Here is a 17,797-nt window from a genome sequence, read left to right as displayed (position 1 = left end):
GGTAGTATCAAAGTGAAAAAAAACATACAATGTAGCAAAGATTAGTGGGAAGCCAGGAGATTGGGAAAGTTTTAAAAACCAACAGAAGATGACCAAAAAAATAATAAAAAGGGTGAAAATAAACTTTGAGGGTATACTAGCAAGTAATATAAAAACAGACAATAAGAGCTTCTTTAATTCTATAAAAAGGAAGAGAGAGGCCAAAGTCAATATAGGCCCCTTAGAGAATGAGGCTGGGGAAATAACAATGGGGAACCAGGAAATGACAGAGGAGTTGAAAAAATACTTTGCATCAGACTTCACGATAGAAGGAACTAACAGCTTATAAAAATACTAAATAACATGGGCAAAAAGGGGAGGGGGAGGAAATAAATACAATGACAATCACTAGAGAAAAATTACTAGGGAAACTAAATGGGCTAAAAGCTGATAAGTCACCTGGACCTGATGGGTTGCATCCTAGGATATTAAGGGAAATAGCTGCAGAGATAGCGGATGCACTGGTAGTAATCTTCCAAGAATCCTTAGATTCTGGAAAAGTCCCAAAGGATTGGAAAACTTCCAATGTAACAACCTTATTCAAAAAAGGAGGGAGACAAAAAAACAGGTAACTATAGGCCAGTTAGCTTAACATCTGTCATTGGGAAAATGTTAGAGTCTATTATAAAGGATGTAATAGCAGAGCATTTAGAAATACATAATATAATCAAGCAGAGTCAGCATGGCTTCATGAAGGGGAAATCATGCCTGACACATTTATTAGAAGTCTTTGAGGAGGTAACAAGCAGGATAGATAAAGGAGAACCAGTAGATGTAATATATTTGGATTTCCAAAAGGCATTCAATAAGGTACCATGCATAAGGCTACTTAATAAGATAAGAGCCCTCGGTGTTGGGGGTAATATATTAGCATGGATGGAGGACTGGCCAACTAATAGAAGACAGGGAGTTGGGATATGGGGGGGTGCATTTTCAGGATGGCAGCCTGTAACTAGTGGAGTGCTACAGGGGTCAGTGCTGGGGCCACAATTATTTACAATATATATATTAATGACTTGGATGAGAGAAATTAATGTACTATCACCAATTTTGCTGATGACACAAAAGTAGGTGAGAAGGCAAGTGGTGAGGATGACACAAAGAGTCTGTAAAGGATATAGACAGATTAAATGAGTGGGCAAAAACATGGCAGATGGAATATACTGTGGGAAAATGTGAGGTTATGCACTTTGGCAGGAAGAATAGAGGAGCTGGATATTACTTGAATGGAAAAAGACTGAAGAAAGCTGCAGCACAGAGGGATTTGGGGGTCCTCGTGCATGAATCACAAAAAGCTAGCATACAAGTTCAGCAGGTAATAGATAAGGCAAATGGAATGTTGGCCTTTATTTCAAAGGGAATGGAGTATAAAAACAGGGAAGTCTTACTAAAACTATACAAGGCACTAGTTAGATCATACCTAGAATACTGTGAACAGTTTTGGTCCCCTTATCTAAGGAAAGATATACTGGCATTGGAGGCAGTCCAGAGAAGGTTCACTAGGTTGATCCCGGGAATGGAGGGGTTTTCTTATGAGAAGAAGTTGAGTAGGTTGGACCTGTACTCATTGGAGTTTAGAAGAATGAGAGGCGACCTTATTGAAACATATAAGATTCTTAGGGGGCTTGACAGGGTAGATGCTGAGAGGTTGTTTCCCCTTGTGGGAGAGCCTAGCAGCAGAGGGCATAATCTCAGAGTAAGGGGGCACCCATTTAAAATAGAGATGAGGAGGAATTTCTTCTCTCTGAGGGTAGTGAATCTGTGGAATTATTTACCACAGAGGGCTGTAGAGGCTGGGTCATTAAGTATATTCAAGGCTGAGATAGACAGATTTTTAATCAGTAAGGGAATCAAGGGTTATGGGGAAAAGGCAGGAAAGTGGAGCTGAGGATTATCAGATCAGCCATGATCTCATTGAATGGCGAAGCAGACTCGATGGACCGAATGGCCTAATTCTGCTCCTCCTCTTATGGTCTTATGGACATCAGGATAATTTTTGGTTTCTGTCAAAAAGCAAACAGAAAGTTGGATTTTATAAGAAGTAGAATAAAGTGCAGACCAAAATCAGTTATTCCATCACTGCAGAGTATAAATGAGCCTGCACCTGGAGTATCCTTAGCATTTCTGCAAACCTCACTACAGGAAGGATGTAGCTGAACTAAAATAATGAAGAACTATTAGAATGCTTAGAGGGGCTCAACAGAAAAACATGTAAGGATAGACTCTCTAAACAGTTCCACTATGGAGAAGAAGACTCAGAGGCTTATGATGACAGTATTGAAATTAGATGACTGCCAGAAGCTCAGAGATGTTGGAAGGTTGATGAAAGATTTTAGATTTGGTATGGATAGCTGAACAAGAGACACAAATAAAAGTTGAAAAGGGATAGATTCAGGTGGGACATAAAATGTATTACTTCTCAAAGAGAGTGGTCAGTTTTGGAATAATTTATTTACCAAGGGTAGTTGTAGAGGCAATGAGGTGAAATCTCTTCAAGGTCAAATTGGATAAGTCTCTTGAAGAGAAACACATTGGCTTTAACTGCTAGAATGATTGGATGATATGGTCTTTTCCAGCCTTGGAATTTTCTCTCTGCTTATGTTTCCCTGCAATGGAATATCTTTTTTTAAAATTTTCCATTTTAAGTGCTGTCATTGGCGTTAATACCATTAGACTCATTTTTAAAGGTCAAGTGGCTCATTTCTAGCTCATTATTAATTTTTTATACTTCCAACTGGCTGGTTGACTCTTGTGGTCAGCAGATTTATTATTCCAACAAAAGTGGAAAATAGAGCCTTTAATACCCACCAAAAGAAAACTGAAGCCCATCGTCTAATTTAGAAAAACACCTTTTAAAAATACCTGTAAGTCAAAATTATACTTTTCATCTTTTATCACTGATTAGATAGGGTGTTTGTGCTGGAAAGTCCCCAGACAGAACAGACTGATGAACAATCACATCTGGACTGGAACTAACTAAAGGGTCACTGCACGCTGGTCATGGAGACCTGTTTTTTTTTCAACCCCATTTCTTGAATTACTTATTACTGAGCAGATGTGAGCAATCTGAATAATCATGGTAGGAAATTAGAAGGAAGCAAACCTTTCATGAAGAGTTTTGCCATTCCTTTTGAACACCATCAACAAAACTATCTAAATTCAAAAGTTGCAGTGAAGGCTTACTTCTGTAACAGCACTTTAATGTGGAGAGACCAACATCAGACCAGACCAGGTTCTGCAGCTATGGAGATTTCTCCATTTGCCTATTTTCCAAACTGAGGTAAGGAGTTAAAAAAGAAGATTTTGAATCCAGGATAGAATAATAATTTGAAAGAACTATAGAAACAAAACCTTATATATAGGTGTTTGAATTTTCTGGCATAGTATGGCGCTACACTGCAAGTCAAATGTAATTTCTTACTCATTAAGAATGGTATTAGTGAACATATTATAGAGTATTCAAAATTCACCATTGAGTTTTTTGGTGCTGCCACTATCAATAGCATCAAAGCTGCTCTACCCTGTTACTCAGCTGGTGCACCTACTATCTCCAGTGAGATGACAGAATTTGTTAATAACAATACAAGCAATATAGATATGATATGAATATTGACAATCAAACTGTTTCATTTGTTTGTAGAATATATTACTTCAAAAGCTTTTGGAGTGAGAAGAACTTAGTCAAATATTTTAATCAAAAAGTGATATTTCAGAATTTAGTTCAAGCTACATTTTCACTTAATGGAGATTCATAGGCCTACAAAATAATTATGCAAGATGAAAAAGACTCTATACTGCCAAGGCTTAAGTATCCAACATTACAATGGCTATTGGTTACATATTTCCAAACAAATCCCATCTTTGTAATTGCTCAAAAAAGCATCATTATAAGAATTGCAGCAAATATCAATGCCAACAACCATGCTGTGTAATGCTGATTGATCACCTGGACTCTTGGTCTTACAAACTCCTTTGTAGGCCTCTTTAAGTCATTGTATGTGTTAAGTGTAACAAATAAAGCGTCAACTGTGGCTCAATGATACAACTCTCTTCTATGCATCAGATGCTTGTGGGTTCAGGTACCTCTCCAGGTACTTAAAGGCTTAGAAAACTTCTCATGCAGACAAAACCACTCCAGGGACTTGTGCACAAAATCTGGCTGATGCTCCAGTGCAATACTGAAGGAGTGCTGATTTTTGGGTGAGACATTAAACTGAGGCCCTGTCTTCCCACTGAAGTGCGCATAATAGATCCCATGGCAATGTTTTGAAGAAAAAAGAAAATTGTATTTTTCCACTGTATCCTGGCCAATCCCTAAACCAATATCAGTAAAACAGGTTGGTGTTTGTGCGATCTTGTGCTCAAATTGACTGCTGCATTTTCTACCTTACAACAGTGACTACACTTCAAAAGTACTTCACTGGTACTTTTGGACGTCCTGAGGTTGTGAAAGATGCTATATAAGTTTTTCCTTTAATTAAGCTTGGCTCCTTCATGAAACATAAATGGTACAGTCATCAATACAATTGTGTGACAGATTAATATATTTAATGACTGGCAAACTGGTTCAGACAGAATTTAAGGTATGTTTATATGATGCATAATTTGGGTGTAGCTGAAATAAAAGATGTATTGTTTTGACTGATGGGCTGTGTTGAGTATAACACTGAGCCTGATAAAGTAGTAAACAGGCAAGGTTGGGCAGGTTTGGAGATGTTTTGAATGATTGACGTGACAAATTTTGTTTCTGGGTGTGTTGATAGAATTGACAGGCCATGTTACACAAAGCATTAGAATGATAGATGGTGAACAGATTGAGTTTGGGTGGAATGTATGTTATTTTATGGAATTGGAATATAAGCTGTAGATGCAATTTTTTTCTACATGTAGAATGTTGCTGGACTAACAATCCAGAGATTTGGACTAATAATCTAAAACATATGAATTCAAATCCCACCATAGCATTTTGAGAGTTTGAGTTGTCAGATTACATAAAAATCCATCTGGCTCAGTAATGTCCAGCAGGAAATGAGTCCTTCAGACCAATCTTAATTGTGCTCTGAAGTGATTTAGCAAACCATTCAGTTTGTTAAAACAATGAAGACACATCACCAGCTTTACAGGGCATTCGGGGAATGGGCAGTAAATGCTGACATAATCAGCAATGCTCATCTCCTGAGAATGGAAAAAAAAGCCTTGGATGGCAGCAAAGATATGGGTGAGCAGAAAGTCTTGACTTCAATCAGGATCATAACCTCCCCAACAGGTATAAATGGAGAAGATTCCCTAGCCAGAGAATTTTTAAGTAAACATTAATATAATGACTCCAGCCCATATAATAGTTGATGGGTATTCCAGTAAACTTGTCACAAGTATAGCCCTTAGCCCATCTGTGAAACATTACCTCTACTTGATCTATCATCTAAACAGCAGATATTACATGCACTGTGTTGTGTTGTTGAATGACTTGGTCATGTAAAACTGCTACTATCACAGAATTTATTTTTATATGTGTGTGTATGTAAATTAATCAAAGGTAAGGTAACTTTTGGGTTTGTATTTGCATTGATAGGCTGGAAACAGTGCCTATGGTTATGATTGTCAAGGTAGGTTTAAGATAGCTTTAGGGTGAATGTGAACTTGGCTAACAAACAAAGCATAGAGTAGGACCCTGGCGCGATGCTGAATGTTTTGATATAGGCAGTAATGACTGGCAGAGAGATCTTAGGGTAAGAAAGGATGATTACTGATGACTATCTGGAGTCATGGTGAGAATAGAATAGTCATGAGTATGATCGACAGACTGGGATTATATTAGGACTTGGATATGTCTAATTATGACTGGTGATGGCAAAGAGATGGAGGTTCATAGACGCTGATTGACAGAATTGAGTTTAGATGGGCTTTGGATGCAGATGATAATGCAAAAAGAAGGATTAGTGTTGAAACAGAATATTTCTGATTAGGGTTGACAAACCACAGATAGACAAGGAGTGAGATGTGTCATGTTATGATAAGAGACAGGATAGGGTGAAAATGGAATAGATATGCTTATTAGAAAAAACACTGGGGTAAAATAAAATTGGATCAGCAGATTATAAATATATACTGGAATGTTCTATCTCTTCAAAATAGAGTATTTTTCTCCTCATAAATTACTCTCCTTTAAGCCCACCCTATTATACGCTTTGTCTAGACTCATAATGTAAAACTCCCACCTTCCTCTCATATGATGTGTATAATGCACAGATTAAAGTTGTCAAGCACCTGAGATCATTATGTTCTGTGTAGTTGCTAGAGTTCAAGAGGTCATTACATATCTTAATGACGTACAGAACTGGATTGAATCAGTTCTCAGACATGGTGTTAAAGCTGTTTGTTCTGTAAAGCAGCAATAAAGAAGTCACTAGTTAGAAAAGAAGTTACTGAGTATGTTCTGAATACAAGGTACCTTTATAAGGTGGACCCAAATAGGAACATTTAGTGGCTAAAGTGATGACACTTAACAATAGGAAATTTAAACTTTGTTAATCCTCCAGCCCAAAAGCTCTCCAAATATAAACAAAATAAATCAAATATTATATTAAAAAAATGTTTGGAACTATGTTTCAGTTTGTGACACACTCTCAAGGTTTGGATGATAGTTAACCATTTGAGTGTTGCCGTTATGGTTTATGAGGATTTTTAAGTCTCTAGAGTGTGTTACATCCTTAAACTTAGTCTCAACTATACCAATTTTCCCTATATACTCGGTAGCTTGTTCTCTTGTATTTGTCATGAACTACACTTCAAATTGCAACTGCTAATATAAGAACTATAAGTCTTCTTATGATGCAGATATGAATACAGAAAATGTGTGTATTTTATTACACAGAGTAATGGATGGCAGGGAATGAAGTACAGATATCAATATAGTGAAGTCAGTGGTGACACATTCATACGAACACTTATAACTCATCTTTAATATAATCCTGTGTGTGTTTTAATTGCTTGACAAAGTTGGGAAAATAATAGTACCTATAGTTGTATTTATAGGCTGTGTATGGTAGACATAATTAGCTGCCTGTTGTAGAACACAAGATGGATTATTACATCTCATTAACAATCAAAGACACTAAAAGAGTTAAACTATAAGATTATGATGAATAACATTGGTTAAGGTCAAGTTGAAAATATTAGATTATGTTTGACAGAGAGGGGTTTGAATTACTGTGAAATTGAATGGATAAAGCTATAATCAGCTAGCACAGGAAAAGATGTTTGGCACACCAGGTTAGGTTAAAATTTATTTTCTTTCCTCTTCCATAGTGAGAATAAAGTGAGGAATATTTGACTGCAAAAATGGAAAGGCAGCCTTAGGATGGAAATAGATGTCTGTAAATATGTTTCATATAATGGGGTTAGGCTGACAGGCACATCTGATTTTAATTTAGCATCAAAGTGAAAATAGCGACAGATTATTAAATTTTCATTAATAGACTGATCATAAAGTGGAAATTAGAAGTATTGCCTATGAACATACTTCATCAGAGTGTGACTTGGTGTAGAGATCATTTATTTCATCACCTGTATGTAGCTATTATACTGTAGTCTAATGGCATAATTGTAAATAGACCAGTATCTTCTAGGACTATTTAATCATGAGGAATTCCATATCACTACAAGGCTGCACTTTGAATGATCCTGACAGATGGGGTTTACTGTAGGTGAGCATAATTGACAAAGCTAAAGTTGAAAGAATGATTGACAGATTGGGTTCAAGGTGGAATTGGAAAGTAATTATGATTGACAGATTGAACTTCAGGGTAGAATTAGAATTATGAATGAATTTTTCATAGATTTGGGGTTCAAGAACTTGATGAAATTATGAATCACAGATTTGTGGGTTCACAAATCTTGTATGATTATCAACCACAGATTAGGTTTTAAGCGGGGGAGGGGGCGGCCGCGGGGTAGAAATAATCTTGTGTCTCCCAGGTAAAGATTCAGAATGGAAACTGTAATAATGATTCTCTCAACTGATTCAGATTTAGTGAAGAATTGAAGTAGTATAATTAGGAAGGGTTTCACTTCCAACTGGAATAATGTCATTCTGATCGACAGATTGGGATTACCATGAGGTTTAAATGAAAATCATTTAGATCGCTATATTGGGGTTCAGGATACTTAAAGCCCCTTGTCATGATTTCAGTTAATGTTGCATTATCACTATGGCCAGAGTAGAGGCTGAGACAGGGATTGTGTAATTACATTGTCAAATTGTTGATTACACTGACACCATAATACACGTTATGATTAGGAGATCGTGTAAGATGTAGGGGAGATCATAACTGCGGGCTGGTTTATCGTGTGGTCTGGGTAAAAGGTTTCCTTGATTGAAATTGGATTAGGGTGTACATACACGATTGATGGAGTACGCTGGGCTGGGAGTTGTAGTTCCTGCTGCTCTATTACACGAGGCGGGCTCCCGGTCATTGCATTGACATAACAGAGGTTAACCCATGCACGGTGGTTTTGCTGGCTGGTTTAGTTGATTAGATTACATGTCTTTGATGGTTTCCTAATCACTCAGTATCCGATCGGTGCAGCCTGCCAGTGAGTTTAGCTAATCGAAGAGGGTTGGAGATGTCAGTGATCAGAGATTTCTGTGATCCATTGCCGTCCAGGGACAGATAGCACTGACAAAAGCAGCTTCGGCTGAAGTTCTTGTAGGGGGATCGCAAAGCGCGCAAGTCTCTTGGACTTCTAATATAATACAAGGGATAGAAATCATTTCTATGTTAACTATCAAGGATAGCCAGCCGAAGTTCATCAACTGACTCTTCCAAATAATCAAGAAAATTATTGATATGCCTTCCAGATCCTGGGACATGGTAATTCGTAAGTACGGACACAGTCCTCTCATCCATCAATCTTTAAGCATATTAGTAACGTTACTCATCAAAACCATATTGATACAATATAACACTACACAACTTTATTGGTTTGTCACGTCGTGGAGCAGTTATGATGTGTACGTTATTCTCGGCAATGTATTAGGTCGCACAAAATTGTACTGGTCAGACATTTTATGAATATGATTTTATACAAAAATCTGGTTACAGATCCATTCATTTTGACCATTCCTTCCCATTAGTATTTTTCAATTGTGAGATGAATCTCTAATGACTGTTTTTTTTGTTGTTTCTCCAAATAATTAAGAATTCCAAATAAAGGCTTTTAATGTGTAATCATAAAGGCTAATTTAGTTTTGCAGAGCGAGATTAGTTTTGCTCAACTTTCCAAATTCCAGAATTAAACTTAACTTTGCGTCAAATGCATTTTGGAATTCATAGGTTTCAAAACGCACTTGAAGTGTAAGCTTTAGCCTTACAAAAACGCACAATTTAGCTGAAAAGATTATTATGAATTAGTAAGTTTATCGAGCATGTTATATATTGTTCTTGAATGTTTAGGAACACAATTTTGAATTTGGCTCCGTTGGCTCCATCCTAGCATATCTGATTTACACAGTGCTTCACATGCATTTCACAGTAAAGGTTATTCATACCTAACTATTTATACCAGCTGTGGAATTATAATTCTCGGTTTATTTATATTTAATATAGATCATAAATCAGTCCGAATTCATGTTGTTTTCTGTTATCGATATTTCTAAAATATTTAAAGTAATACATACATAACATCTATGTATTACTTGTCGTGAATTAATTTCAGATATTATAATGCTTGCCGGTGTATATCCTATGTATACCTGCACTCTCGACTCTTGATGCTTGTTTAACTTAAATTGAAAAACAGAATAAACTTTTTTTTAACTTTCTGGGCGCAATTAATCTTTTGCATTCAGAAAATATACTTCAGAGGGATACATTACTTTTTTTTCTGTTTGCATACCTGATTCACATATATCGCTGTAATCGACGTTTATTTTTAATCAGTGTAACAGTATGTGTACCTTTAGTACATGTTGCTTGCACAGCCATGTATGTTTAACATTTATATATGACAGATCCAATAGTTTATCAACATTCCGAAGAAACATATGTTAAAGCAAGTTGCATGTTGGGTTATGGGCAACGTAAATAATTGCAGCCAAAGCTTCCCCGCGATTTTTCGTCTTGTTTTCTATAAATATTTCCGTGTGCAGAGTAAATGGGAAATCAGCTTTCGCAAAAAAAAAGTTGTTAGAAATTATGTTTGAAGGAATCAATTTTCGCTACAAATTGAGACAATTCCAAAAGTTTATATTAGGGGGTCATTTTTTTTCAGAGAATACTTTTGGAAGGGTTTTACATAGAAGAGATACATATATGTTTAAAATATGTGTGAAATTTTTCATCTAATTCTCAGCTCAGAGGGGATTAATAATTTTGTCATTGTGTATGCATTGTTTTTATTGTCGTTAACAAATACCCAGCGCCTTGTTATTGATAGATTTCTCTTCTGGTTTCATTTTTCACTGTTCCAGATGCTGTCAAATGCAAGGATGAGGCTGCTATAGATTGCATTTGACTTTGCCAGAAGGAGGAGCAGAAGGAGGAGGAGGGGATCGATGCTCGCTTCTATCGCTTACCCGTGTCTGTGCGAGTGAGACTGAGCCCAGTCCCTCCGGAAAAGCTGCCAGCCACCGACCGACGGAGAGCAGCAGCAGCTCCGCTCCGCCACTGATCAGCACCCGCTCGGGGAGAGGAGAGAGAGAGAGAGAGAGGGGCGAGACTGAGACTGAGACTGAGACAGAGGCAGACAGACAGACAGAGAGAGAGAGAGAGAGGCAGGACCGACAGCTTGCGATCGTCCAGCCGGGGGGGTGGTGTGTCCCTGTGCAAATCCAGCCACCAGCTCCCCCCGACAGACACATCCATACATTTTTAAAAATATATTTAAGATATTGTATAGATAACACCTACACATCTATATATACAGACGCACATAGACACCCCGCCATCGCCTCCGCCAAGCACCCCCCTCCCCTCCCTTACCCCCTCCCCTCACCACCTCTTACACACCTGAAGAAAAGTCAACTTGAAACTCTCACAGCATGCCGCGGAGGAAGCAGCAAGCACCCAAACGGGCTGCAGGTAAACAAACAACTTCTATATCTTACCTCTGCCTTAGACAATCACTATTATTATTCAGCAATCTTGTTCTTTTTCTTTAAAAAAAATCTTCCTGTCAAAATGTGTATTGTGAACACAGCTCCTGTGCTGGGATGGGGGTTTTATTTTGGTCTCCGGTAAGACTTTTTTTGTGCTTGAAGTTTTTGTTGTTGTTGTTGTTGGATGTGAATTCTTTTTGATGTGTTTAGCGGGGACTCAGTGAGCTGTGTGTGTGTGTGTATGTGGAGTTCACGCTGATGGGGGCTTTGCCTGGTCCAGCACAATGTAACCCGTGTGTGTTTATCCCCTGTCAGTCAGGGAGAATTCAGTCTCTCTGCAAAAAAAGATGGATGGGTTGCAATATTTGACTGTAATCTGATACAATGTTTGCAGTGCAGGGGATTTGTGCTCATACGCGGCTAAAATCGGCAAACTGAAAGGCCGTTTATAAGCATTTGCGAGGAGAAAACAAAAGCAACGAAATTGTGGAAAAGCGTACAGGCACTTTGCAAGCTCTGGAAAAGGGTGGCAAAAATAAAATGGGGAAACCGTGCCGCTCTAACTTTGTGCAATTGTGGCTCAAGTCTCACAACGCTCAAAAACATAGTTTTACAAAAGAGGAATGTAATCTGGGAAATAAATTGCCTGCTTAAACCTTTCCTTCCCTCCTGAGAGTTGTGATATTTGGTGGTGTGGGGCACAGAAATAAAAGTTCATTTTTCATCCGCCGGATCCACCCACTTAACTGGTCTTAAAGTCGATTGCCATCTTTGATTTGACGCGTGATTGATCACCTGTCATCTGGCAGGCTTTGATCTATTCATTCTCGATAAATATCAATAAATCACTCACTATGGCAACGCATGTGCTAGTGACGTAACGCCTGCCCCTGTCATTTCCTTGCCCAGACATGCACAATTATTTTGTTTAGTTTTTTTTAATGTGTGTTTTTCTTCATTTCCTCTCCTTTAAGGAGAGTGGGATGAATACATTATGAAGAAATCTTAGCTATTAGTTTACACGCTTTCAACTTGCATGGCTGTAATCTGGTAAATGTGTCACTGCTATAGAAATAACCCTCCAGAAGACTTTCTTCATTGTTGAGGTAATTGTCTCTCCCTTGACAGGCACATTCATCAGTGGCTTAATGGTCAATCAAAAGTTGGCAGGCTGAGTGTTTTCATTCTTTCCTATACACTACATTAGGCATACTTAATCAAAATGTCTCTGTGTAATGGCTGTGAAGAGTTCATGACTGAGTGATCTGTTGTCTGCACAGATAGAAAATTAACAGCTCAGTGCTGGAAGATGTGAGCTTGCAGATAAACAAATCGTGCATTAATATTTCATCTTTGAGACCTCGATGTGCTATCAGCAGCATATTCTTGGCTGTTCTTCTTCCTGATGGTTTCACAGCTGTAACTCATTTCACTGATGACTTTACTGGGGTTACCAAGAGTGACGACAAATTGATTACCTGGCAGTACAGGAAGGGGCGAAGAGATGTGGGTTGACAGACGTGATATAATAATAGGTTCAACAATGTATTGAAGGAAAGGGGGGTGGGGGAGGAATGGATATCAAATCACATTCATGAAAAAAACTTTAAACAAGGTTGCAATGTTTTAAAAGAAACTTATTTATTTAGAGAAATGCCAGTTCTCTGTGTTCCTGTCATTCCTGAAACTTGACACTGCCATCAACCAGGGAATTCAGAAAATGTCTGGTAACAATATGTTTTATGATTTGAAAGTTTGATGAGGTTAAAAGTGCAGTAATACCACTTGGTGGGGTTCACCAGTTTATATAGTGTCAAATATGCCTGTTGTATGTCGTCTACCAGTTAACTGCAATTGTGATGTCCCGCTAAAGGAATTCAAATGAAACTAAAATTATTCACAAACTAAAACAGAATCAAATAGTGTTTTATCTACCTTCAAAAGGGAGTTTTCAAATTTGACCCATTCTCAATTTAATTTTCCTTTATCAATATACTTTTTCTTATTATTCTTAAATGGGTCCCCTCGATTTACATATAACCATATATATACACATATATATGGTGGCATCATATATACCACCCATACATTCTGGGTGATATTGATATTGTTTATTTTGAAATAGTATTTGTGTAGATGACTAACCTTTAGAAAATGTGTATAATTCTATTATATAATTCATAAAGTGCAGAAGAAAATGAAGACAGAATGAAATAAATTAGGATATTATCCAGAATAAACTCTCTTAGAAATTCAAATTATATTCTAAGCCAGACTTTTAAAGATCTCGCATTGTATTACAGAACATTGTGATTTAGGGTTTAGTTGCTTGCAGTGGACAAGGATCAAAAAACTGTGTTTAATAGGTCTCACTTTTATATGCAGCCCTGTTATCCTTTATTTTAATAATATAGCAATTGTCAGTGCTCTTTTGAACTTTCTTCCCTTGTTCTTCTCAGCTCCAAAAGTACTGTCCAATTTAGTCTTTGCTTTACATCAGAACTGCAAGGAAATCACAATCCCTGAACTCATACTTTTCAAAGATCTCAAACCTGCAAGATTCTTTATTCCCCTCATCCCTGCCAGTTTTCAATCCTCCTGTAATCTTCAGGCTTTTAAAACCCAAATGTGGTATCATCAGATTGGAACATCCTGAGTTACCTCATGATTCCTTTTCAGTCTTTTCCACCTTGGTGGCACATTTCACTTCCAGGCCTTAGTACTTTACCTTGGTTTCCCACTTGGATGTAAATCATTAATATCACTAATAATTCATGCACGAGAATAACTTTTCCTTAGAATACATTCTCTGTTGTCTTTCTTTATACAAGGTTATGTGGAAACCATTTAAAATTAGTTGGTGAACTCTACAGGTAATAGATTATAGGAAAGGTTAATAACTCTGTTTTAAGCATTTTTTTTAATGATTAACATTTTAGCTGATTGTATCAGTCCTAAGTGGGTTAACACATACATCACTTTTGTTTCTTTAAATACAGGAGTAATGGCCTGCCAAGATGTATCACTAAGCAAAAGACTGTCCCAGTATTAGTTCTGAGTGACTCCATCAATGTTATGGTGACTGACTGGTTCTGTAAAGATTAATTTCTGAATTTAATTAACTTCTGCAGGCTCACAAGGTGAATTTTTGCTGAAGTCCAAAGTTTTCTAACAGGAATAGTCCCCTCAATCCTCACAGATGTAAAATCTCTTGCATTTACACACTTTGGAGCGAGATAACATTGGCATTAAACTAGTATGTGTTTCTATTATTGTGATGCGGAGCCATGTAAGAGTCGCTTTGTACCTCCATAGATATAATAAATTTCAGAAGATGTAGCAATAGAGGTAAAAAGAAAAAAAATTGGGATGTTGGAAATGTGAAGCAATGAAACAGAAAATGCTGGAAGTACACAGCAGGTACAGCATCATTTGAAAAGGCAGGTTAATGTTTCAGATTCTTCATTAGAAATCTGATGAAAGGTTTTAGTCGAAAATATTAATGTAAGTTTTCTCTTTTCAGAGCCTGAGGAACCTGCATTGTACTTCAAGTATTTTCTGTTTGATTCCAGGAGAGAGAGTGTTCATTGTGAAATCATAAGAACGTGTGTTGCTGCTTTTGAATCTTGATATTTTCCAGCCCAGCATTTTCATGGTGGACCATGCTGCAACAATTTGTGATGACAAGTGGGTTATTCACCAAACAGGAATTAAATGTAATAATTACCGTTGTACGTTAGCTCCGCATGAAGTAATTGTAGATTAATGAACACCTGTGTCCGGAAGAGTACAACAGACTTAAATTCTTGCTTTGAACATGACCACTAATTGTACCAGTTAAACAAAACAAAGAGTAACGGTGAAACAGAAGAAAGGTTTGTTGATTTTAACATCTGTTTTCAACGTGTGTTTTTGAAAAAAAAAGACACTTATTGGATACATTCTCTTTAGTGTGGAAGTATAAGTTCGTAAATCTCTTGAGTTTGTTTTTAAAATCATAACTAATTCGGTACCAATTTCTTGTCTCTGTTAGTGGCAGTTCAATGTTTGGATACATGTTATCTTGGAAGACACTCTCAGCTCATAATAAAATTAGGCAGTGCCAAACATTATCCAGTTTGACTGAATGTTGGCTACGTACAGTATTTGCCAGGAAAAGATTGCCAGATTTCACTATGCTTGAACCTGTCCAGCCAATGTGCAAATTGCGCTTTTTAAAATCGCCCAACTGATTGGGCATACTAAAATTTTACAATTAACCTTCACTTACAGGAAAAGCTTTTTTTATTTTTTTGGAATTGGTTTCAGTAATACATCACATGTTCATTTTGTTGAACTCTGCTCTTTGCCCATAAGTTATTGCTAATAAAAGAGGCAGAAATCATAAGATCATGAGAAATAAGGCTGGAGTAGATCATAAGAAATAGGGCAGGACTAGACCATTTGGCTTATGGAGCCTGCTCTGCCAAACAATAAGATCATGGCTGATCTGATTGTGGCCTTAACTCCACTTTCCTGCCTGTCCCCCGCAACCTTGTCTCCCTTGTCAATCAAAAATCTGTCCAACTCAGCCTTGAATATATTCAATGACCCAGCATCCACTGCTTTCTGGTGAAGAGAATTCCACAGACTAACAACCCTCTGTGAGAAGAAATTCCTCCTCATCTCCACCTTAAATGGGAGACCCCTGAATTTTAAACTGTGCCACCTGTTCTAGATTCCCCCAGGAGAGAAAACATCCTCTTAACATCTACATTGTCAAGTCCCCTCAACCATATGTTAAGATAAGATCATCTCAATCTTTTAAACTCCAACGTATACAGGCCCAACCTGTTCAACCTTTCCTCATAAAACAGCTCCTTCATCCCAGGAATCAGCCCGGGGAACCTTCTCTGAACAGCTTTCAGTGCAAGTATATATTTCCTTAAGTAAGGAGACCAACACTGTACACAGCACTCCAGGTGCAGTCTCACCAATGCTTCAGGTGCAGTCTCACCAATGCTTCAGGTGCAGTCTCACCAATTCTTCAGGCGCAGCCTCACCAAGTTCACAGGACAGCAGTGTGGGTCCAACTGTGCATCATTAAAATTAGACTTTGATGTAAACATTTAAATGTGTTCAAAAAAGTGTGTCCAAGGAACAGAATTATTTTTGTAATGAGTAGACAGCTTTAATTTCTATGTGTTCATAAAGAATATTTAATTACAGGATGCAACTTTAACTAATTTAGATGAGTAGATTTCCTCTCATTGGATCTCTAGAATCATTCAAGAGGCAATTGGAAGCTGCAGAGGGGAATGGCTGTGAAAGGGGACATTATGGTCTCCATGGAGGATGAGCTAGATGGACAGAATTGTCTGTCTTAGCTTTATCTTTCTGATCAGTTTGGGCACAGGGAACATCAATCCTGAACTAATACCACCATGCTCACAGAAATTCAATATGGAAGGATGACATTTAGTCCACCATGCCACTGCTGGTGATAGTAACACATCAGAATGAGTTCCTTTAATCCCATTTCCCTCTTCTTATTCTGTATCTTCCTAATATTTTTCTTTCACCGTTTATCTAATTCCCTCTTAAAAGTCATGATTCACTCAGCTTCATTGGTCATTTGTGGTAATCCATTCAATATTCCAGTAACCTTTTGTGTAAAAAAAAAATGTCTTCTAACCTCTCCCTTTATGCTTCTAATAGTAATTCAACATTTATGCCCCTGTGATCTGAACATTTGGTGCCCAGAAAGCAAAGTACTGAAGTCATGGTTCTGTGGACTAATTTAATTCTCTACGTCATTTGGGTTCTGTTCTGTATAGCTATGTGAAATAAACCTTAGAAGCAGCATAGTGTTAATGGGTTGAGTACGGTTGGTATTGTAATCACCCTTCCCCCACTCATAATCTATAGAGAGTCTAATCTCTAATAGGAGAACAATGCAGTAATGGTGAGCCGGTGCCATTGGGTAAGTGCTCAAAATGTAGCATTTTATAGAGTTTACTTGTGACATGGTAAATGTCCTTGTGTTCTAGTTAGGAAGTTAAATCACAGGATTATCCTCAATGTAGTGCAGTGTTCATTGTGACTTGTGCTGTGCAGTAATGGAATGGAGATGTTTTAGTTGTGGAGAAGTTCTTGTCTTGAATTTCCCCACCTGCTTGCTTGACTGAGGGATGTGGTAATTAGCAGCCAAGGAAACAAAAATGGGAAAAAGTAAGGCAAATTTTCTTTGAACAATATTTGCTGAAGGGCAACTGAGTAGCATTGAAATAAACCAATGAATTCTTATGTATGTCTGAGCCTTCCTATAAATAATGTGAATGCAGTTGTGTCATTTTTCATGATTTACTATTGGAAACAGATGCTTCTTGCTGATTAAAAGTATATAGTTAATGACCACAATGCAGTGCTATGGTAAGGAGTATATTTTAATCAAAAACATCTGTTTCTCACTTCCAGTGCCATATTTCTATAAAAACTGTATATTGGTATAAGTTGCAGGACTCTGTGGACCTTTCATTCTGCCAAATATCGTTCTGAAAATGAACCAGAGCAGTCATGTAACATCACTTTGCCCATCTTCCATTTTTCATTATAGACTGTGATGCTGATGCTCTCAGTTGTTCGATGCAGAGACAACCTCAGATTCTGAGGCATCATATC

The 17,797-nt window shown here is 37.5% G+C and overlaps 1 protein-coding gene across 3 annotated transcripts in view; it reads left to right on the top strand.

Annotated features, from left to right (window-relative positions):
• The first annotated feature begins 10,657 nt into the window (after positions 1–10,657).
• tshz2 (teashirt zinc finger homeobox 2) overlaps positions 10,658–17,797 on the top strand; it is a 551,775-nt gene continuing 544,635 nt past the window's right edge. For all 3 annotated transcript variants that reach the window (XR_013578446.1, XM_078555370.1, XM_078555369.1), the window contains exon 1: positions 10,658–11,120. Coding sequence is in view for 2 of the 3 variants with exons in the window: in XM_078555370.1 (XP_078411496.1) it covers positions 11,081–11,120 (40 nt within the window). In the remaining variant the exon portion in view is untranslated. The remainder of the gene's footprint in view (positions 11,121–17,797) is intronic.

This window comes from Cetorhinus maximus, chromosome 13, assembly GCF_964194155.1.
Source record: "Cetorhinus maximus chromosome 13, sCetMax3.hap1.1, whole genome shotgun sequence".
NCBI lineage: Eukaryota > Metazoa > Chordata > Chondrichthyes > Lamniformes > Cetorhinidae > Cetorhinus > Cetorhinus maximus.
The sequence above is the reverse complement of the archived record's forward strand: the minus strand, read 5'-3'. Positions and strand labels throughout refer to the sequence as shown.